General features: G+C 55.3%; 1 protein-coding gene across 2 annotated transcripts; it reads right to left on the bottom strand.

The window, feature by feature from the left end:
• Nucleotides 1-353: 353 nt before the first annotated feature.
• Nucleotides 354-21,810, bottom strand: arid1ab (AT-rich interactive domain 1Ab). Of its 2 annotated transcripts, XM_077743210.1 has the most exons (20): nt 20,495-21,810; nt 20,227-20,428; nt 15,189-15,464; nt 14,585-15,121; nt 14,325-14,441; nt 9,400-9,640; nt 9,232-9,321; nt 8,988-9,158; nt 8,635-8,923; nt 8,372-8,514; nt 8,189-8,286; nt 7,899-8,108; nt 7,638-7,842; nt 5,456-5,588; nt 5,180-5,340; nt 4,804-5,098; nt 4,519-4,615; nt 3,598-4,429; nt 3,329-3,459; nt 354-3,260 (listed from the first exon to the last, which is right to left on the bottom strand). In XM_077743210.1, the coding sequence occupies exons 1-20, from the start codon at nt 21,307-21,309 to the stop codon at nt 1,533-1,535; spliced, it is 6,771 nt and encodes a 2,256-aa protein (XP_077599336.1). In that variant the 5' UTR covers nt 21,310-21,810; the 3' UTR covers nt 354-1,532. The 2 variants fall into 2 exon arrangements, with proteins under 2 accessions (XP_077599336.1, XP_077599335.1); XM_077743209.1 differs by having other exon boundaries at nt 20,227-21,810.
• Nucleotides 21,811-22,191: the final 381 nt, after the last annotated feature.

Genomic DNA, 22,191 nt, shown 5'->3' on the forward strand with positions numbered 1-22,191 from the left:
TTTAACGTTAACTTGTTCAAAATACGAACGCGTGTAAAAACCCATAAATATTGATCCTTTTATAGTTTTTAAAGTGAAGTAATTGACTTACCTCGAAGTGTTGTGATACTCCATGTGACTTTCTTCCTCGGTGCAATTTAGACGATTTCACTACTGCTATAGCACGAACCCGCCATCTGGTGGCCGGAGTAGGAGCAAGCCTAACTTGCAACTTGTTAAGCGTGAAACATTTCGTGGTCAAAACATGATTTAAAACACGTTTCCATTACATAAAAATGTAAAAATTTCGCCCCACACTGACCATGAAATCATTTCCACACATTAGGGAATATATCCACAAAAGAGCTCTTAGAAAGATTTAATGTACATTTATTCTTAACACGTGGAACATATAGTATAAAGATTTGATACTGAATAAATGATATTCATTGAGGCAAAAAAGGGCAATGGGGCTAGGGGGAAAAATAGGACAGGAGGGGGAATTTACATCAAGTTTTTAGCTACATCTGAAATACAAATATGCAGAATTCGCATCACTGAAAAAAAATAAAACATTTTTCTTCATCAAGGTCTAGTTGTTATTCAGACATGATTTTTTTCTGTTAAATTCTCTACAGCCGCACCAGACAGTCTTGTGTGTTGTTAAGTGGTCATTTTTAAAAACGGTGAAGCCACAGAATTGAGAACGCAAAGGGGGAGGGGCAGAGAGGAGGGGGCGTGTCCTTAATGTACAACATGGCAGTTTATGTACAAAGCAGCCGAGGACCGGTCCGACTACAAGTCATACAATCGAGGGACGAAAAGAAGAGAAGAAGAAGAAGAGGTCGGGGCGTTGTAGTAGGTTCACCGTACTCTGAGGGGAAGGGGGGGGGGGGGGGGGGGGGGGGGTCAGCCATCATCATCATCATCGTCGCTTTTGACATAAAAACTACAGTTTGCTGCCCAGTCGGCGTATCTCAGTGTGAAACAGTATTATTACAGTATGTCGACACTTTCTTTGAAGGTGTACAGTACAGGGAAGTGGGCGGGGCGGAGGGGCCAAAAAAGAAAATACAGTCCTACAATCTACTGCACAGTAGAGCACATACGTCCGCCCCCCAAATGATGTGGTTCCTGTGTGTGTGTGTAGGGGAAAGGGGGGACTGGGGTGGGGGCGTTGAGCTTTACCAGCGATTCAGAGTCCTTGGGGGTGGAGGGGGGGTCAGAAAGCAAGCATCCCCAAAACTGACTGTAAACGAAACAGCAACTTTGGTTACAGTTATTTTTTTTCCTGGATTTTTTTTTTTCATTAAAAAACAAGTCCTTTCAGGGCTATAAGCGCAGGTTCTTTTGGGGTGGGGGGTGCTGGAGTGGGTGGGTCCTGTTCCTTTCGCCTCTTAGGGTTTCATCTTTCTACTTCATGGTATTCCTTCCTTTTCGCGGTCGGGGAGGAAGAGGGTGGGTTGGGAGGTGATTTTTGCATAAATAAAAATTTAAAAAAACTTTTTTTTAAAAAAAACTGAAAAATCAAGCCCAAGTGGTCCAAGGCGCCGTCACGAACGTCCCACCAGGAAGAGCACGTCGCAAATGAGCTGCGACACGGTGGAGTTCATGAGCGGCGAGACGGACACGTCCAGCAGCCGCGACTCGTACAGCGTGAACTCGCAGCGGTTGTCCTCCAGCCGGGCCAGCGCGTGCAGGGCCCGCGCCGCCCGCCTCATCATGTCCACGCTGGTGGGCTCGGGCGGGTGGCCCTGCGCCTGCATCTGCAGCAGGGCGCCGGGGCTCTGCTGATACTGCGCCGCCGCCAAGCTGTCCTCCAGGAAACCCAGCAGGTTGCCCACGCTGCCCTTCTGCACGGCGATGGCACGGGCCGCCAGGGCGTCGCCCCGCGCCAGGTTGGCCAGCAGAACCACGGCCATCTCGCGGCACACGGCCGCCTTGCGCTCGCCCACCAGCCGCACCAGCGTGCCGTACAGCTTCTCCAGGCGGGGCGAGGGCGGCGTGGCCAGGATCAGGTCCACGTTGTTGTCCTGCACGCTCAGCTTGCTCAGCGTCTCCAGGACCAGCCTCTGCGGCGACAGCGAGCCGTGCGGCCCCAGCGCCGGGAAGGGGTCCAGGGCCTCGGCCGAGGGGCACACGGCCCAGTGGAGCAGGCCGTCCAGCAGCGGCAGGCAGATGCTCTCCGAGTAGAGCGACAGGTCCAGTTGGCCCGAGATGTTGGCCAGGGTCACCAGGCAGTTCTCCCGCAGGGCCTCCAGGCAGTCCCACCACCACTCGTCGCACTGGCGTTGGTGGTGGTGGTGGTGGCGCTGGCGCCGCTGCTGCTGGTGGTGGTGCTGGCGCTGATCACGGCGGCTGTGGCGCACCGCCGCCGCCCCCTCCTCTTCCTCCTCTTTCTCGTAGGTGACGGGCGCCTGCTTGCGCTCGGGGTGCCGGTGGTGCAGCAGGACCAGGCGGCCCAGGAGCAGCAGCAGGCCCGGGTGCTTGGACATCTCCTGGTCGTTTCCCGGCACAAAGGAGAGCCCGCGCACCACGTTGGAGACGCACACGCAGCGGCGCGCCAGCGAGTCCTGCCAGTCGGACAGCGTGCCCAGCGGCGTCTCGTCTTTGCTGTGCGGCTCGTCTTCCAGGATCTTGGCCCTGTTGCGCCGCCGGCTCTGACGCTCGGGGTTGACGCCCAATGGGGGGGACTTGTCCAAATCCTCGCCTTCCTCCGAGCAGGGCCGCGTGGACGGGACCGGGTCGTCGGCGGTGGCCGGGGTCGGGACGGAGGCCGGGGCCCGGACCCGGAGCCGAGGCCGGGGCTCCGAGCGCCTCTCAAAGTGTGTCTGGATGTGCTCGGTGATGTCGCCGCCGCCCACGCTCCAGTGGAGCAGGCCGCTGTCGAAGCTCTGCCGTGGTCCCGCCCGGGACTCCCGCCCGGCCCGGAAGGGGTTCTTCTTGCGGACCACCTTGATGGGGAGCTTGTCGAATTTGCTGGCCTGCCGGGGCTTCTCGCCGTCCCGGGAAGAGCCCGAGCCGGCGTCCTCGCCTTGTTCGCTCTCCTCCTCGTCCCAGTCCTCCTCGTCCTCCTCCACCTCCTCCTTTACTCGCGCCCTGGCCTCCTCCTCCTCCTCCTCCTCGTCCGAGTCCCCCTCGGGGGCGTCCGAGTCTTGGGCGGCGGGGTCCAGGAGGGTGCGCTGGCCGGGGTCGCCCACCTCGTACTCCTTGAGGATGCCGAAGATCTCGATCAGGCACCTTCTGAAGTACTCAACCACCAGCTCCAGGAATCCCGGTAGCTGCGAACAAAGTGGCGGCTGGCATTATTTTCCGACTCCAAGTTGCCCCTCCAATAAGCAGAATTTACCTGGCACAAGTTAAAGGTGGTGATGCTGTTGTCATCGTAGAGAAGGATGTTGATGGTGTCCAAGGCCCAGGTGCTCTCGGCCAGTAATCCCGATTTGAGTGACATCATCACACGCCACGCTTCCGGCGTGCCTGAATGGGAAAAGAGACACATTTGTTTGGCTTCTTCTTCTTCAAAAAAAAAACTTTTGACCAATCATTCTTAGATATATACGGCATATGTTCCCCATCCACCAAGTCGATAGAATGGATTAAGAGCGGTCACCCTACCGATGTCCTTCATGGTGAGGCGTCGGCGCGGCTTGAGGAGCGCTTGGGAGCATTCCACGGAGCCGGGGGGGAAGCCGGCGTCCCGCCGCATCATGGGCTGGTGCACGGGGGCCTGCCCGATGTGGGAGGCCGGCACCGGGGGCCCCGCCTTCTGCACCTTGATGCCCCCCGGGTGCATGTAGGGCGACTTGCTGGGCGACGTCCGGCTCTCCATGGGCCGGGGCACCGGCGCCGCCGGGCTGGACACCTGAGCAATGTGGTTCTGCGCCGTCGGGTAAGTGGACGGCAGGGGCCTGGTCATGGGGGGGCCCGCCGCGCCCGGCCCAAAGGCCGCCTGACGCTGGTTGACGTGGCCGCCCCACGGGCCCTCGTGGTTGGCGCGCTGCTCCGACGCCATCATCTCCTCGGGCCGGTTCATGCCGTGGTAGGCCGGCCCCTGGCCCGGGGCCGAGGGGGGGCCCGGCCGGTTGTGGTAGTTGGGGTAGCCCATCTCGTTGCGCCCCTGCCACACCGGCCCCTGGGGGCCGTCGGGGCCCGAGGGCACCGGGCTGCCCATCATCTGCGGGGGCATGGGCGACTGGGAATTGGGCCCCACGGGCGCCGGGCCGCGGTCCCGCCCGCCGAAGGGGAAAGGGAACTGATTCTGCGCGCCCGGGGGCCGGCGCTCCCCGCCGGGGTAGGCGTTGTACTGATTGTACATGTCCTGCGGGCCCTGGGGGCCCGACGACTGGGGTCCCGGGGGCTGCTGCCCGCTGTAAGCCACGTTGTACATTTCCCCCTCGTGGCGCTTGGCGGGGGGGCCGTAGACGCCGTCCACGGGACGCTTGTAGTTCTGTCGGGGAGTAGACACTTTAGACCTTTTGATTTCTTTTTTTAAACTGACCAAACTTTCTATAATCCATTTCTTCATGGCGTCCTTACCGCTTGCTGCTGGGGATACATTCCTGGTTGTTGGTTGGGATACGGGCCGCCAGGGGGCGCGCCTTGGCCGGGGTACTGATTGCCATAGGAGTCGTGTCTAAAAAAGAAAGAACAAGACATTTCAGTCCACCTTGGATTCTTTTCAACCAGAATCAGTATGAAACTCAATGCTTTTTTAAGACACTTTAGCAACACTTTAAAAACATTTAATGACTTCTGTTTACAGAGCCGCCATTTTTCCAAGTTGCTGAAAATGCTCTAATAGTGTATTTGTCGTGCATTCACCTTTGCTGGGGCGGCGGTCGTCCGGGCGAGTACATGCCGGCCTCGGCTCCGGAAGGCATCATGTTGGACTGAGCGGGCCCGGGTCCCATGCCGCCGCCGCCGCCGCCGCCGCCACCGTCAGGGCCCATGCCGCCACCACCAGGACCCATGCCGCCGCCTTCTTGCCTGCGGTCGTATCCGTAGGGGTACTGTTGCCTCTGGCCCATGGGCAGAGGTCCCATGGGTCCCGGCGGGCCTCGGTTGTACTGTTCCGCCATGGCGCTGTTGGGACTGGGCGACATGAACTGTTCTCCGGCTTCAAAAAAAGTCCAAAAAAAAAGCATCAGTTTATGTCCGACGGGTGGGTGGGATGGCGATTGGGGTCGTCTCCGTTTACCTTTCCTCATGCCGCCGAAGGGGTCCTTGGCGGATTCGTAAGGGCCCATGCGACCCATCATCTCCGCTTGGTAGTTCTGCGAGTTGGGGGTCATGGTGTTCCTCCTGGAAAAGGCCGGGTCGCCGCCGTCCGCAAAGGGGTCCTGAAGATTGACGCTACTCCTACAAAAAATACAGTTTCAATGAATAATCCAAAAAACTAGGGTATCTAGGTAGTTAAATGATCAACAATGTCTAATGGACTGTTTATGGATGGTTTGTGTCCGCCGGTTCGTACCTGGCGCCTGGCATGGGAGGCATTTGCGTGTGAGGCGTGGAAGCCGGCGTGGGCGGCTTCAGTTCTCCTCCCTCGGCCATGGAACTACTGGTGGACTGAGGAGTCTGCGGTCCTTGGAGCGATCCCGAACCGGCTGCAAAAATGACAAAAAACAAGAAGCGCATTACAAACTGGACGGATTCATCCCCAGCCCCGGAAGCAAACCGCCACACCCCCCTGACGTTGACCAACGACCCCCCGGTGGGCCGTCCAGTAATTCGACTTATTGTATTTCCTGTGCCACGGCGCTCCCTCCCGTCCAAGTGCCATGACTCACCGCTTCCCATTCATTAAATGGCATACGCGGGCGCTGCGCCGGGGTCAGCGCCAGGTTACGCTTATTCACAATGTCTGGCGTCACCGCCGCGCAACTCCCTCGCACCCTCACGCACCCACCGGCTCGCTTGCTTGCCCCCCCCCCCTTCCCCCGGCGGGGATTTCCCTTCTACAAGAGAGAGGAAAGGGGGGAGGCGGGATTTTGTGTGTGTGTGTGTGTTTAGAGTCAGAGAAATTGTGTGACTTTTACACGCCGGAGCATCCCCGGCACCCCCCCTCCTCCATTCATCATTTGTGGCTGAGGTCTAATCTCAAGGGAACGTTGCCTTTGTAGCCTCAGGCCATGCAGCAATCAGACGCTGAATATGAGCCACGGCACCCCCCGCAACCCCCCCTCTGACAAGCCTCCTGATGTAAAGGAAACCCTCTGCCATATTGCCATTCATTGCACTGGGAGAACGATTGGATTGGCTAAAATAATGGTGGTGAAGTGGTTATGGCGTTGGCCTCACTAGTTTGAGCATGAATGTGGTTGGGCAGGTCACCTTAGTGAAAGACATTTGAAATTCAAGTTTAAATAAAAAAAAATACAAATGATCAAATGTCAGGCTTGGCCTTGATTGATACACCGGTCTCCAGTTATGTGAATATCCACATATGAGCTGGGAACGAATTAAGATACCACTGTATTCCACAAAGTGTAGCTTTTCATAAAGAGGAAAGCATTCCGCAATACTATGTGTCCTGCGAGTGCAATCAGTGGATTGTCGTCAGGTGCTTCTCTTGCCCAACCCCCACTGGTTCCAAGTTGGTCAGCTCGATCGGTGCGGGATGACTCGAACCAAAATCTGCTGCCTCCCCACCCTCAACCCACAACGGCCCAACCCCCGTCCATTCCACTTTTTCACCTATGTATATGTGCCTTTGTCACCTTTGCAAAGCCTCCCATCCCTGACTGCTATAAACTATCAAGAGCCAATTCATTTTTTTTACCTATTTCAAACCATTTTGACTCATTTAAGAGCACCTTTTATGAATGATATTTTCACCCATTTCATTATACTATATTGATGACAATATAGTATAGTAAAGGCTTTTAATTTGATATAAAAGTGTGGCATCCCATAATAGTAGGCTTTCATTTCAAACTATTCCACAATGTGTAGCTTTCCATGAAGAGGAAAGCATTCCACAATACTAGGTGTCCTGCAAGTGCAATCAGTGGAGTGGCGTCAGGTGCTTGTTTCAGCCCAACCCCCGTTGCTTCAACTTTCTCAGCTCGGTCGGTCGGTGCTGGACGATGACTTGAAGCAAAAGCTGCCTGCTCCCATCCTCCACCCACAGTGACCCAACCCCCGTCCATTCCACTTTTGCACCTATGTATGTGCCTATGTCACCTTTGCAAAGCCACTCTGTCTGCTATAAACTGTCAAAGCCAGTCCAAGATTTTTTCTGGACCTATTGAAAACATTGGCCATCAAAGCATTTTGACTTATGACCATTTTGACTCATTTAAGAGCACCTTTTATGAATAATATTTTCACCCATTTCATGACACTGTATTGATGACAATAAAGGCTTTTAATGTGATATAAAGGCGTTGCAGCCCATAATAGTAGGCGTTCATTTCAAACTGTATTCCACAATGTGTAGCTTTTCATAAAGAGGAAAGCTTTCCTCAATACTAAGTGTCCTGCACGTGCAATCAGTGGATTGCCGTCAGGTGCTTGTTTCAACCCAACCCCCGATGCTTCAAGTTTGTCAGTCAGTTGGAAGGCTTGCTAGGCACAGAAAATCCTCAAGCCCAATGTCCCAACCCCCGCCCATTCAACGTTGAAAAAAAGTCAAGAAGTAAAGAAATATTCACCGGGGCTGGGCGGCTGGATCTTGGGCTGGTTCTTTTTGTTGTCCGTGTTGAAAAAGTCGGGGGGCGGCTCTTCGCCGCGCTCGATCTTGCACTCGAAGGCGTACAGACACTGGATGTATTGCTTCTTTAGGGAACTGGCCGCGCTGCTGGACGTGCCCACGTTGAGGTTGGTGGCCAATTCACGCCACTTTTTGTTCTTGTTCACCTGGAAGGCAACACGGTTACAAACACGGGTCGGTGGTCGGGGCGGGCGGGGCATACCTGGGTGAGGCCGCCAATCTCCTTGACGGACACGTAGAGCCGGAAGAGGTCCAGCGGTTTGCGGCCCACGGCGGGGAGGTTGTTCATGCCCATGGCTTTCTCCTCGGTGAAGGCCAGGTAGCGATCCACCCACATCTTCCTCTCGGGTTCGGGACCCAGCTCGTACAGACGGGTGATTTTCTCATTGGTGATGGTAGAAGAACTGGATTTCTACCAGGGGCGGAGGGAAGGGAAAAAAATGGCTCACAGTCGGTCTCGCGCCGCAAAGGAAGGAGGACGGGCGCACCCACCTTTTTGGATTCCGTCTTGGGGGGCACGTCCACCTTGTTGTTCATTTTCTGGGCCTGGTTCATTTTGTCCATGCCAAAGTCGGAAGTGGGAGGCATTCCTAAAAGACAAGTGCAATTGCATTTAACTTCATGAGTTTTCGAAGAATGGAGACTTTTTCTAGTTGCAAAAGTAAGCCTCCTCACCTGGGCTGTTGTTGCCCATGTTGGGCCCCATGGGATACGGACCCGGACCCCCTTGGTTCATCATGCCGTGCATGCTGTTCATGGCCGGGCCGTACGGAGAACCCGAACCCATCATGCTTTGAGACATGGGGTAGCCGGGTGGTCTGTTGAGGAAACCGACGCTGAGAAACAACATACAAAGCTCCCTTTTTCCCATCACAACAATGACAATAACAAAAGCGCGCCTCGTCCACCAACCCCACCCGTCTCGTTCAAGAGCTCACCTGTTGTGTATAGAGTTGGGGGCTCCGTGGTGCATGGAGGGTCCGCCCCCGCCGCCACCGTCCTTCCTGTTCATTCCCGGCGGCGGGCACATCCCCGACACCACCTGAGGCGGCATGCCGCCCACGTTGGAGCCCATTCCGGGGCCGTAGGGCCTGGCGCCCATCTGCCCGGGCCCCACTCGCCCCCCGCCGGGCGCCATGTTTCCGTAGGGCGGCCCACCGCCCATGGCGGGACCGCCGGGGTAGTTGGCGTTGGGCATCCCCGAGTAGCCGGGCGGTCTGGGATAGCCTGCCGAGTAGATTAGAGATGGTCAAAATGGCGGAAAAGTGCAAGAAGGGAATGAATGTGTCACCTTGAGGGCCGTACTGGCCTCCCTGGGGGCCGTAGTTTCCCATGGAGTTGTTCTGGGGGTAGGCGCCCATTCCACTGTGCATCTGACCCCCCGAAGACTGGCGTGGAGATAAGGCGGAGCCAGCTTGTCCCGGGGACCCGTAAGGAGGCATCTGAGGGTTGCGCATGTACACTGGAAGGCAACCACCAGTGTCAAAGGTCATTCCTTGGGGCCTTCCGCCCATGACTTGACGCCGCGCACTCACCCCTGTCTTGGCCCATGGCCGACGGGTTCATGGAAGAGTGCATGATGCCGTCCGATTGGACGCTGGGCGGCCGGGGAGGCATCTGATTTCCTGTCGGCGCCACACGGGGGTCACGGTGAGAAAAAGGGGGGCGCCAAAAGACGGTGGAAAAAAATAACATTGTCTTACCTGGCACGGCGGCGGGGGACAGAGGGCCGCTGCGGGAGGGCGTGACGCTGGCCGGGGAGCCCACGGGCGACGGCGAGGGCCCGCGGATGCCCGGCAGGTGCGGCGAGGTGTGCGGCGAGAAAGGCGACTGGGCGGGGTTGCTCTGCTCCCCCTGGCTGCTGGACACCCCCGAGGTGCTGACGCCCGGGCTCAGGGCGCCCTCCGTGCCGGTGGGGAGGTCGTCGATGGAGCCCGACAAATCCTGGGAGCCACCGAGAGGGGGCGCCCATCGAGAAAAAAAAAGAAAAGTACATTGTTACAATTTTTTTTTGTTTACATTTTTTTTCTCTCCATTCTAGGTAACAATTAATCACCCGTAGTAAGCCTTTGGCATTTAAACCTAATCTTGAGACGGAGGGATGGTGGCACTTTACGGTCAAATCTATGGTATTTGGCTCCGTCATGGCGTCATTTTGAGTCAAAGCCGTGCCAACAGGGAAGGCCGCTGTTTACGTGGCCGGCGCTCACGTGGAGACGGCGTGCTTGCTCAGAAATGCAAGCTCATCTGCCAGTCACGTCGGAGGAAGCGGGGAGGGAGGGAGGGGGGGGGGGGGGGGGTGGGAGGGGAAGCCAGGAGGAAGAGGAGGAGGAGGGGAAAGCAGGCCTTGGATGCTGGCCAACAATTCCCATAGAAATTTCACACCATTGCGAGAGGCCGGCTGCGGCGCTTTTTGCACTTGAAACGCTGCCCGTTGCTATTTTTGGGATGTGACCCCGTGGAGGAGGAACCACAGACGGGAGAGAGAGAGAGCGAGACACCCATTCACTATGCGCTCATTAACCCTCCTCCTCCTTCTTCCCACAATGACTAAACAAGCCAAGCCCCCCCACCCCCCCAAATGGCACGCGTGAACATACAACTGACATCTCCCACACCTTAATGCTAAAATCCAAGCAATGTCAAACTCAAAAAGCTCTTTTTTTCCCCCCATCCGGTAGGTCGTCAGTGACCGTAAATGGCCGCTATCCAGTGCACGCCGAGCCACATTCACCTTCTTTTCTACACTCCCACTCTGCAGCTATCGATTTTTGTTCCCGTTTTGCTGACTGCACAAGCCCGGACGGCGAGGATGGAGCGATCTGGCAGGGAGGGGTGGGGAAGTTAGGGGCGGCTCCTCATTGGCCGCGCTGTCAATGGCCGTGATATCCCGGCGTCTTAATTAGATGGGAATTGCATTGGGACGTCCAGACTGTGGCCGCCATTTTGTGCCGTCTGTGGACGTCTGGAAACCGGACGGACTGACCTGGGTCCAGAATATCCAGAGAGGGGAGAATGGGGGGGGGGGGGGGGGGTATAGCAATTACCCTTGTGTGGACGCGGGCCAGTGGTGGCGTACTTGGCATCTCCTGAGTCATGCGCCTGCCTGCCTGCCTTAATGTATTCCATTTGCAGATGACTTGACTGAGTCAGTCGAGCCATTAGTCTGCCGAGCCAGCCTCTCTCTCTCTCTCTCTCTCTCTAATATTTTTTTTTTGCCTGTGGGAGCAGAAAGTAAACGGCGGGCGGCCTTGAGATAATGACACATATCTGGAATGTGTGACACAAAGCCGTCGTGGAACTAAAACTGCTGTTCTAATGCCCGCCGTGACCCGGTGAGAGTTCACCTGTCAGTCAAGCCGTCTGCTGCCTGCCTACGAAAAAAAAGAAGGAAAAAAAAAACACTCTACATAAGAGGGAGGGCTGGCGTCTCCGCGGCTGCCATGGTTACGGCCATCCACGTGCTCCAGAGCCTCGGCACCCCTCCCTCCTCCCCACTCTTCCCGGCTCGCCAGGGTCACTGCGCAGTCAAGCTTCTCCAAAAGGAGAGCAAGAAGAAGCCCGGACGGCGCATCAAACGCCGCCACTTATTCAATCACACACTCGGCCGAGCCTTTGCAAAGCGGGGCGGAGCCGCATCTGGCCCCGTGGCGCTTCCGTTGGCCCGTCTGGCCGGCCGCCTTCGCCTCGGGGTCTCCCGAGGTCGGGGACGGCGGCCAAGAGCCCCAGAGTCGGCGGCCCAAAGTTTGGGAGGGCCCTGGTCGGGCGGGCCCCGATGGGCCGGGCGGGCGCCGGGCTTTGCAAGGCTGAGCTCAACCATAAGGGGGCACTCCCATTCCACCGTGAGGAAACCAAGTGGCGGAGAAAGGAGGAGAAGCTAAGACCGGGTTGGACCAGACCGGGCCTCAGCCATTAGAGTGCCGTTTCACATCCAACACTGACTCTGAACACGGAAAAAAACAGCAAATTGATTGAGATTGGCGTCACGTGGGTGCAAGGGCCACGCCCCAGAGGTCACCATGACGCCCGCCCGCCGCCAAGCACGTGGGCCCATTTATATCAAGTGAAAAGCAGCAAAAAGCTTCAAAAAAGAACATGAAAAGGGATCTTTTTTTTGGCTTAGGTGAGAATTGGGATCAAAAAAAAAGTAAGGGAGTTTTACTCTTTAAACGCTCCACTTTAGACTAATTGGAGTTCTCAGCAGGAGGGTTGGGGGAGGGAGGGGGGGGGGGGCTGGTAGGTGGGACAAACACTGCAGCAGTCTGCCTGTCGCCCAATGGAGAGAGAGCGAAAGAGAGTGGGGGAGGGAGGGAGGGAGTGTGTCTGCGTGGGAGGGGGTTCTGATTGCTGTGAATAGTGTGGAGATTGCATTTGTGTGGGTGTGGGTGTGTGTTTATTGGGGGGGCTTTTGTCACTATCACAATGGTCACTGGGAGTCCCAGACAAGGGGACAACACAGATGCCCCAGCCAGAGGGAGGCAGGCAGGAAGGCAGATGCCCAGCCTGCCTCGCTGGGGTGCTTTGGCCTTCAGAGAGAGAGAGAGAGAGAGAGAGAGAGAGCTGAGAGATGGAGGGGCCTCAGGGAGATGTACATGGGGAGGGAGGGATGGTGGTCTTGTACATTCATGTGTGTGTGAGGGGAGGAGGGCGCTACAGCCAGCCAGCCAGCCTGCGTGGCCCCTCCCCTCGCTGCTGTCACACATTCCGGGTGTCTAGAGGGCGCTGCAAAAATCACCTCATATCTAGCAAGGGGGGATGGGGGGAGTTATGTAGCCTGGCCTTTATTTGCCCGACGGAGGGCTAATTTCATTGTGGGGACCCTCTGGGGGGGGGGTGTTTAACGTCCAAAGGGGGACGGATGGACAGACAGTGCTGCAGTCAGCCACAGTCTTTGTGCTGCTGCAAAACTAGCTCAGCCTAGCACAAATGGAGGCACAAGCCAGGGGAGGGGACGAGAAGGGAGGGGAGGGGCGCGGCAGAGTGAGCGGCAAAGTAGGCAGGCGAGGGGGTGGGGGGGACGGTGTTGTGTGTGGCGGCTCACACCGGAGCCGGGATTGGTCCCGACAAACCCGTGAAGGAAAAAAAGGAAAAGGCAAAAAAGCACACACACTTTGTCAGCACGTTGAATTTTCCCCGCTACGTCAATTAAAAATTGCATATTACAAGGTAGAGAGAGAGAGAGAGAAAGGGAGGGAGGGAGGGAGTGAGGCAGAGTGATAGCGCTGGGCGCCCGGGAAGCTGAATAATACAAGTCGACGACGACGCAGGAAGCCAGCGAGGGCCCCAGAATAGCAACAGGAAACGGGCCGGCCCCGCGCTCTGAATAAGTCAGCCTGGCAAAAACCAGGCTGTGCTGCTGCTGCTGTACGTCGTTATGAAAGCTGATTTACTAAAAGGAGGGACGGAAAGGGGCGGGGGGATGGACGGAAAGAAAGAAAGCCACCATTTTAAAAGAGTGGCACCGGCATGAGAGCCACACAAGGTAGCTAAAATACCAAAGTAATATTGGAGGGAGGAAGAAGAACAAGAAGAGAAAAAAAATGAGAAGGCAGGGAGGCGGGTGGGTGAGCTGGCTAGGGGAGAGAGTGGGAGGGAGGGAGGGAGGAAAGTGGGCCGGCCTTCTCAGGCTGAGCGCTCCACAGCCATGTCGCAAAAACAAGCTTAGCTGCCGCAGGAGCGCCGAGTCCGGTGGAGGCCGCCATGGAGCCCTGCTAGCGTTAGCTAGCGCCTTATTAAATGGACCATCATTTACCCAGGGGGACTGGAACAACCTCAGATTTAAAAAAAAATCAACTCAATAAAGGTAACGGAGACAATGGCCAAATCTACAAGTATGGCAAAAATTCCATTTGGTCCATCTCTTTGGAAACACACAACTCTTTTGACGTACACCGTTGGCCATGGCAAATAAAGCCCATGAAAACATGGCACTCAACAGTCGAGCGTAGCGCGTCCCCGAGCCTGGGGCGATAAACAAGCGGGAACCAGTCAGACTCGCTGGGCTCGTCGGTTGCCCGCTTTGCTTTTTTTCGCCCCGGCTGCGACGCCAGCCTCCCCGCCACGCGCACTTTTCAGGTGCGTCGTGAACATTTCAAAAGTCCAAAGGTGAAGCCTGACAGGAAAAATGCGGGGGAAAGAAATAAGTTGGAGTTTTTAGCCATACTTTGGCTAGCTAGCAGCCACCCCAGTTTTGACGGATAACCTCCGTCCAGTTCAAACCAATCAAAGATCCCGGACAGATAGGGAATCCCCATTAAGACGGCTAGGGGGGGCGGAGCCAGAAAAAGTAAAAATAGCCCAAGTGTGGCCGCTTGAGCCTGCGGAGGAGTTTCAATAAATAAAGAAGAGAGAAAATAAAGCGCATCCTGAGGGCATCCCTCATTGGCAGAAGGGGGGGGGGGCTTCCTTATCGCTTCTTGGTTCCCGCGGCGACGGAGGGCTGGCGCCGTTTCGCCTGGTTTACCCGCTTTCATTGTGTCTCATTAATGATCTGCTTACTCGTGCGCCTTTCCCCAGGCGGGGGCGCCACAAAAAGTCAAACGGGACGCGTGGCCAAGGTGCGTTTGGGGGCGCTGGGAATTTTGGAAAGGGCTTTCCCGCCAGAGATAAGAAGGAAAAAAAGGCTCACCGGCAAACTGGACGGTCGGCCCTGCATGCTGTCCTCCTGACTGCTCTTGTTGGAAGGCATGGGTTGGTTGGAAGGAGGCGCGCTGGACTGGGAGCTGAAAGAATCCTGGGACAATTCCTGTTTCGTCCACAAACAAAAACAAATAAAAAAATCAGTAGACATATATATACAGTCATCCCTGGATCGTGGCAGTTCATGGCAAAAAAGCGTAAAGAAGAAAATGAAAGCTACTATGGGTGCGCTCCCATTGGGTGACCTACCTGTGGGGGTGGCGGGAACCTCTGATAGGGCGACTGCTGTTGCTGCGGCAGGGGCGGAGTCTGAGAGTACGGAGACGACTGACTCTGCTGCCCGTGGCCGCCGGACGCTTGGGATGGCGTCGCTTGACTTGCCGCTTGTTGCGCCGCCGCCCCCGCTGACCCTTGTTGTTGTTGTTGTTGTTGCTGCGCCGGCGGCGTCTGCTGGCGTGCCGGCTGACCCGCCGCCGAGGCTGGCGGGTACCCGGGCTGGCCCGACTGGTTCTGAGGAGCGGGACCCGGGACGGGACCCGGTGCAGACTGCTGCTGCTGTTGTTGTTGCTGGGGCGAGGCGTATGGCGTCTGCGGCGCCGGAGGACCTTGCGATTGGGAGTAAGGGGCTCCGTGCTGGCCGGCCGCCTGCGGGAAGGGAGCCCCGCCGCCCCCGCTTCCCTGGCCCGGCCCGGGGTAAGATGACTGTTGCTGGCCCGGGTGCGGGGGGCCGCCGTAATAGCCCTGCTGCCCGTAGCCTCCGGGCCCCTGCTGTCCGTAGCCTGACATCTGTGGCCACAAAAAAAATACGTCAAATAAGAACATGTCAGACGGAGCAACAGAGCAAAAGACCCACCTGCTGGCCGTACTGCATGGCGCCGCCCATGGATCCCGCCGTTCGACCCTGCATCCCCATGGGGTATCTCTGAGAGCCAGGGGGTCCGTAGCCCTGTCCCGGATAGGAGCCGGCTTGTTGGGGTCCGGCCCCTGCGGCGGGGGGCCCCCCTTGCTGCTGTTGTTGTTGTTGTTGCTGTTGCGGCGGTGGCGCCGACGGCTGCTGCTGAGAGTACGGGTTGGAGCCCCCGAAAGGTTGCCCACGCATCTTTCCCACTTGCTCCATCGGGCTGGCGGGCTGAAAGAAGAAAGGGGGAGAAGCCTGCTCAGTAAATATTCAAAATGGCCTAAGTGTGTGTGTGAAAGCCCAATTTGGGACAACTGGGGGACCCCAAAAGAATGAATACAAATCACCGTTATCCCCCGTAAATGGACAATCTCCCATTCCCCCCCCAAAAAAATGCTCAGGCGTGCACATCAAAACAGAACCACGATGGAATTTGCAAAATATCTCAGCGAGGCGGCCAAGAGGAGGAAGAGGAGGAGAAAAAAGTGGATGTACTCGCCGGGTGGAAAAGGGAAAAAAAATTGGCCGCCAATGAATGAACGGGACGTACCAACTGTGCCAGGAGACTCATTGTGCCAGTGGGCGGATTCTGTTACCGACCCAAAAAAAAAAAGAGGAAAAAAACGGTGGCTGGACTTGGGCCCGCCCATCGACTGGAGACACACGCGTGGAGAGGGAGGGAGGGAGTGACTTTTTTGGCGAGTAAAAGGCAGCGGTTCCGGCTGTCAGCTGGGTCCAAGCTCATAAAAAGAGATGATGCGAAGAGGGAATCCCTTCCACGTCACCACGCCAAGGTAAATCATTCAAAGCTGGATTTCCTCCCACAAACTTCTCAGGGTGGCGAAAAAAAGAGAAAAGAAAACAACCTCCAGAGCCACAATGGCGGCCGGCTTTGAAGACGCCACACCTCTTTTGCCCCGGCTGACCTCGGGATGCAAACACAAAGCTTCCCTTGCTTCCCACGCTTATTCATTGGCGCTGCGTGCGTGCTTTTCAATCCAAAGACCCCCCCCCCCCCCCCAAAAAGCCCCCTCTTTTCCTCAGACAACCAACGGGGGCTATTTATAGCTGGCCAGACGGAGAGAGAGAGAGGGCAGTCTGCCCAAAATGTAACGGGTCCCAGCTGTGGCGTCGCTTGAACCCGGGCCAGGCCTCGCGCTTCCTGCTTTTCAATAAAGCAGCGGGCTCCGCCCCTTTTGGCCTTCCAAGAATGACAGATAGTTGGACAGCGAAGGGGCGGGGCAAAGAGCCTTCTGCTCGGCACCGACAACCGGATTTTGCCCACCTTAAAATGGTTGAATTTGACCGTTTGTTGTCATTTTTTGGAGCAACTAATTCATTGTGGAAAATACACTAGAGTGGACGTGGCCCGGATGAACCACTTGATTTCAACGCGGCCATTTGCGTGGGGAACTTGCTTTTTGGGGGCGGGGCAGGTGGGTCAAGGCACTGTTCACATGGACCAAGATAAACAATTCCACTTCATGGTTTCCCCGCGGCCACCTTCCAACAAAATACTTACAGAAGTGTTACTACTCTCCTTTGGGTCGTTACCAAGAGCGCCGTGGGTGGGGGGGAGGGGCGCTAACGAGCCCGTGACCGCTATTGCACTTATAACCCCCCCGCCCTTTTTTCACCAGGAAGCGCGCATTCAAGAATGGCCGACGGGATGGTGTATTTGTCAGCCAGTGGCCCACACCACCCGCCGAGGAAACTCCTCCCCCGCCCCTCCCGGAATCCAATAAATCAGCACAATTAGCACGTGGCTAATCTGCATAAAGGAAAGCCCGACGAGAGGTCGGGCGGGGCGGGCCCACGTACCGTGTTACGAGCGCCCTCGCCGCCGTCTGATGCGGGGAAGGGGAATTTGGAAAAGGCGGCGGGGGGAGGGGGCGGGGCCTACCCCGGCAGATGGGCCCAAGCCCAGCCGCCCGCCACGGCCACGGGGAGGGCGATAAACAACCGCCGCTAATTTAATCCGCAACGGCGCGCACCATTGTTCCGCCTCAAAGCCTCTTGGCACGCCACGAACGCGGGCCGAGCCTCCATGCGCCTGCCGCTAAAGAAAGGACGGACGGATGGGCCAGACGGGATTTCCCGGCCCGAGACGGCGTGGCGGGAGTCCGTTTTATGGTCATTTTAAGTGTGGTTTCCAAAAGGGCGACTGGCGTAGACGCGGGTGGATGGTGCAACTCTGGAGGAAGTCCTTGCCGTGTGACGCTTTAGCAAAGTGGCCGTGAGGAAATGCCTTAGGCGCGTTAGCCAGCGTTAATCTGGCCAATCCGCCTTTAGTATCAATTAAGTCAAGAAGGCGTACAAGAGGATTTGATGGATACAAATGGGACATTTAGCTTCAAAACAACTTAACAGTGGCATCAAAAAATATGAAGGTGAACTGCTATTGACACAAGTAAGTGTTTGGGAGGCGCCCAAAAATCACGGCTGGCCAAAAATAAAATAAAATAGGAAACCACCAAAAGCAGGCAAAGTAATAATAATGGGTGGGATTGGCGTCCTGACGCATCAACCCGCTGACCGCGCAGTGACTCGGTGGCTCGCTACAAGGTTCATTGTGTGTGTGTGTGTGTGTGTGTGCCAGTGGGCCGCTGTGACGAGGAGGAGTGGCGTGCCGTGACTTGGCTGGGCCAGATGCCAGCAACAGCTGTTCCCCCGCAACGTTTAAAGGATCCGCCACAAGAGGATGGGAATCTTCCTGGCCACAAATATACACTTAAAGCTCTTAGTCACTAAATTGCTTCTCCGCTTAAGTTTGAACGCTAAAATAATGCTCATCACAGACGTGAAGTAGTGCTATTTGGCACCACGTGGCCATTCTATTTGCCCATTGGGTGATTGGTCAGCGCGCCCGCTATTTTGACAATTTTTTGGTCCCTTTTGGGCTTGACCCACGTCAACTGATTTGGGGCAACGTCGATGGGTGTCACTTAAGAAAGATGAATGGCCAGTGACGCAAAGGCCACGGGGGTGGAGGGTGACGGAGCTTCCCGAGGCGGTGGCGGGCGATTCCCGTAAAAAAAAGTGCAGCGTAACGCTAGCGTCCACAAACACAAACGCAAGCACACACACACACAGCTGTCAGGGGCAGAGCCAGATCATTGACAAAACATCCCCCCCTCCCCCTTGGGTATCGCTGACAGCGCACGTGCACACCACCGTGCGTTGTCTCAACACACACACACACACACATGCGGCCCGTGGAGAATCATTACTCAGCATTCACGCCGAGTGAACTTCCTCCTCCTCCGACGGCGTGCGTTGGTAGCTTGGTTCCCCTTTTTGCACGCCACCGGCGAATTTCGATGGCCGGCGTTTATCTGTTGAAGATGCATGTGCTCACTGACGTTACTGATGTGATTTCTTACAGATAAAAATGAAAAAGGTCAAAAAAATTCATTCTCAAATATTGTAGCCAGTCAGACAATGTGTGTGTTTTTGTTTTGTCTTAGTGATATGGTATATGATGTCCTGTAGTAGTGTGGCCTTTCTGTGCAAATGACATAAGCGCCGAGTAAACAAAGGCGCAAAATGTTACTCAAGGGAGACGCCAGGAAAAGCAATGAGGCTTTTGTAAACGAATGAGGCAAAGGAGAAAAAGAAGAAAAAAGAAATGCTACGATACTTGGCTGACACCTTTTCTGTTAGTAAACAACAACAGCCACTTCATGCTAGCTAGCATTTGCCCTGCTACAACAGTAAAATGTTAGCCGTGCTGGCTTGCTAGATAGAGCTAGCTGGATGCTCATTTCAAAAAGTCAACACAAAAATCCTCAGTGAGGGCCATAATGAGTGCTTTTCAACATTTGAAATATTTATGATGTATATGTTTTTGTGAAAAAAAAAGTATATTTTTGTCTACAAAATGTGACATGCACTTATGCGGACGCCAGGTCATTATTTATAAAGTTTTTATACATAACAAGCAGAACGAGTCCCTTGCTCTAATAAGTATTTTAAGGTTGATTATGTTTGTTCACCTTCACAAACAAATGCCGAAACGTAATATCGCAAGAAGGTAAACGTTTAATAGAAAGCATAAACAAGAGTCGAATCGGCACTATTTTGTTTGGTGGAGGAGTATTAAGAGGGTAAGCGTGGGGGCGGCGGTGGTGAGGCTGCAGCCCTTTTTCCATTAGATTCAATTATAAATGGCCGAGAGCGGAGGGACGGCCAGCCAATCAGATCTCGGCTCGCATGTCAACCTAAGACCAACTGTCTTGTGGCTCTGACAGCACGATTTTTACCTCCATAATTCAAATCCCAAAGCAAAAGGCAATCTCCGCCTAGCCCGAGTGCAAGCGAGCCAGGCGACAACGCGGACGGAGGGGAAACGGAGAGTGGAAATAAAATCGATAAGGGGCATAAAAAAGACGGCCCGTCACACGTCGTGGTCCGGGCTAAACGTTTAATGCCTGGCCATTTTCACAACACACGCAATTCTGTTTGCAGCGGCTAGCACCATTTAGCACTTAGCTCTTTCCTTAATGAATATGCAAATATGTTTTTCCCCACGTACGCGGTTGTCATTTACGTCGTTTAGACACTGACACAAGTTCCATAAACACGTAGGAGGCATTGTGTATGTAAAAAAAAGCTGAGATACAAGCCGCGGTTAGCCTTAGGTGAAGCACTAAATGGAGGTTCGAAGACTGAGGAGAGCGAGAAAAAAAACAACAACAGATAGACAGCAACATCACCTCCTTGCTCTTTAAACGCACACTTTATTCTGCCCAAACTCTTTGCCGTACTTGGCCAAACTCGTCCCCGCAAGCCGGGACCTCTCGAGCGGCCCAAAAAAGTGTTTTTTACGGTGTATATACGACTCGTAGCTCCCTCTGAAGCACTATTGCGGAGGGTGGTGATGGGTGAAAAGAGAGGCAGCCATTTTAGAGCTCTGGCTCCATAGACAATGGCTGGTTAGCTTAGCGTGGTAGTTTGGTGAGTAGTGGTGGTGTTGGTGGTGGGGGGGGCTTACCTGGTTCCTGTTGGGAGCTTGCACGGTGTTCCCCGGGCTCATGGGAGGCGGGTGGTGGGCCCTTTGTTGCCAACCCGGATGAACCCCACTGTAGCCGCCTGCCATGTCCCCGGCCGCCGAAGCTGCCGAAGCCGCCGCCTTGCTAGCCCCTTCCTGGTTGTGGTAGTCTCCTTGTGGGTAGTTTGTGTAGCTCCTAGCCAAGCTGGGGGACGTGAGCAGCTGGTTTAAAGTCGGCGTCGACGTGGGCTGTTGGCTTCCCACGTTGTACCTCTGGTTATAGGAGGCAGCGGCCATTCCGGCTCCAGCTGCCGCCGGTTGCTGCTGCTGCGGCGGCTGTGGTGGTGGTGGCGGCTGCTGCTGCTGTTGTTGCTGCTGCTTGCCTGGCTGTACCCCAGCCGCCGGGGGCTGGTTGTTCCGAGGGGAACTCATGCCCCCGTAGCCCTGACCCTGATACGAAGTCCTGCCCTGGAAGGGGCCGTAGTTGTTATAGTGGTTGGGGTAGCCATGTTCGTGGGAATTGGCGGGGTAAGGCTCCATCATGCCTGGTCCCGACGCAGCTGCCATGCCAGGGCTTTGTTGTCCGCCATGTTGATGAAAAGGGCCCCGGCTGTAGTGCTGGTTGTAGCCGTAAGGAGGAGGTGGGAAGGGGCCCGCGTGGTGGTGTCCCAAGCCGGGATGGTTATTTCCTTCGGGCCCGCCGGAATCGTTGGGGTTACTGCTATTGTTGTTTACCCTGGGCAAATTCCCGTTGCCGTTCTTCATGTCAGGATCCCCTCCTCCTCCTCCTGCTGCTGCTCCTCCTCCCCCAGTAGCGTCGCCGCCGCCGTCCTGCAGTTCCTTTCGGCCGGGAGATGCGCCGTCGGGGCCCGCTTCCTTGTTCTCATGCTGCTGCTGTTGCTGCTGCTGTTGAAGCTGCTGCTGTTGTAGCTGTTGTTGCTGTTGTTGCTGCTGTAGCTGTTGTTGCTGCTGCTGCTGCTTCTCCCCCGGCGCCGCCGACTCGCCTTGCGAGTCCCGATCCGGCTTTTTGAGTTCGGACGGCGGGCTCGCGTTGAGAGAGGCGACGCTGGCGACCTGAGCGGCCATGATATCCCCCCTCTCTCGCCTCCCTGCTCCTTTCCACAGCGCCCCTTTCTCTCAGCAAGGCGACTCACTCGCGAATAAAGCCCGAATAGTCATTGAATAGAACGGCGTTGAACACCACGTACCCGTTGTCCCGGTTCATCCCCCCCCTCCCCTTCCCCCGGTTTTGCCCTCCGTCCGGACCGGTATCCGGTAAATCCACCGCGACTCCGCTTCAACTTGAGGGAGGAAGAGAAGAAAAAAAAACAAGGACAGGGGGGAAAGTTTTGGCGGAGGAAATCGGGCGAAAAATACGCAGACGGCTAAAGTGGGGGCGTGCGAGTGTGTTGCCGGCGCCTTTAAGTGTATTTAAAAAGGGGAAAAAGGGGGATTCTAACGCACAAGTAGAGCGCGAGCGAGAAATCGAGCGAACCAGCACGAGGCTCCGCGAGACACAGCCATCTTAGTGAGGGGCGAGGAGGCAGGCAAAACCCGGAAGCGGATTCGGGCGCCATCAAAACAACACTGGATCCGGACTGCGGCAGGAGAACAAACATTGTTTACATTTACTACACTGCGCTTTCACAATCTTGCTTGCCTCTCTTTTCTTGATCGAAAGTTGTTTTCTTAAGGCAAAACAAATAAATATTTTCTTGCAAAACAAAAGGACATATTTTTCAATGTGTAATTGTATCTAAGATCAAATATAATAACCCAGGCTTTTATTAGGAACACCAAACATACTATGGGGGTCGTGAAAACAAAAAAGGACATGTATTTGAATAAAAATCATTTTAGGGTTCTCAATGTAAAAGTTTCCCCCTGTAAAAAAAGATTTTATTGTTATTATAAAATTATGGTCTCGGTGAAGATTTTGAATTCTATTCATATTCCATGGCACTGTTA

Source organism: Stigmatopora nigra, chromosome 21, assembly GCF_051989575.1.
Source record: "Stigmatopora nigra isolate UIUO_SnigA chromosome 21, RoL_Snig_1.1, whole genome shotgun sequence".
In the NCBI taxonomy this organism is placed as follows: Eukaryota; Metazoa; Chordata; class Actinopteri; order Syngnathiformes; family Syngnathidae; genus Stigmatopora; species Stigmatopora nigra.

What these genes read in the sequence shown, in the direction of transcription:
- arid1ab (XM_077743209.1), bottom strand. Translation starts at nt 21,309, where the DNA reads ATGGCCGCTCAGGTCGCCAGCGTCGCCTCTCTCAACGCGAGCCCGCCG. An exon ending in GATCCAGCCGCCCAGCCCCG is followed by an intron (nt 5,589 to 7,637) that starts GTGAATATTTCT and finishes TCATTTTTGCAG; the next exon opens with CCGGTTCGGGATCGCTCCAA. An exon ending in CCACCTTTAACTTGTGCCAG is followed by an intron (nt 3,261 to 3,328) that starts GTAAATTCTGCT and finishes CTTTGTTCGCAG; the next exon opens with CTACCGGGATTCCTGGAGCT.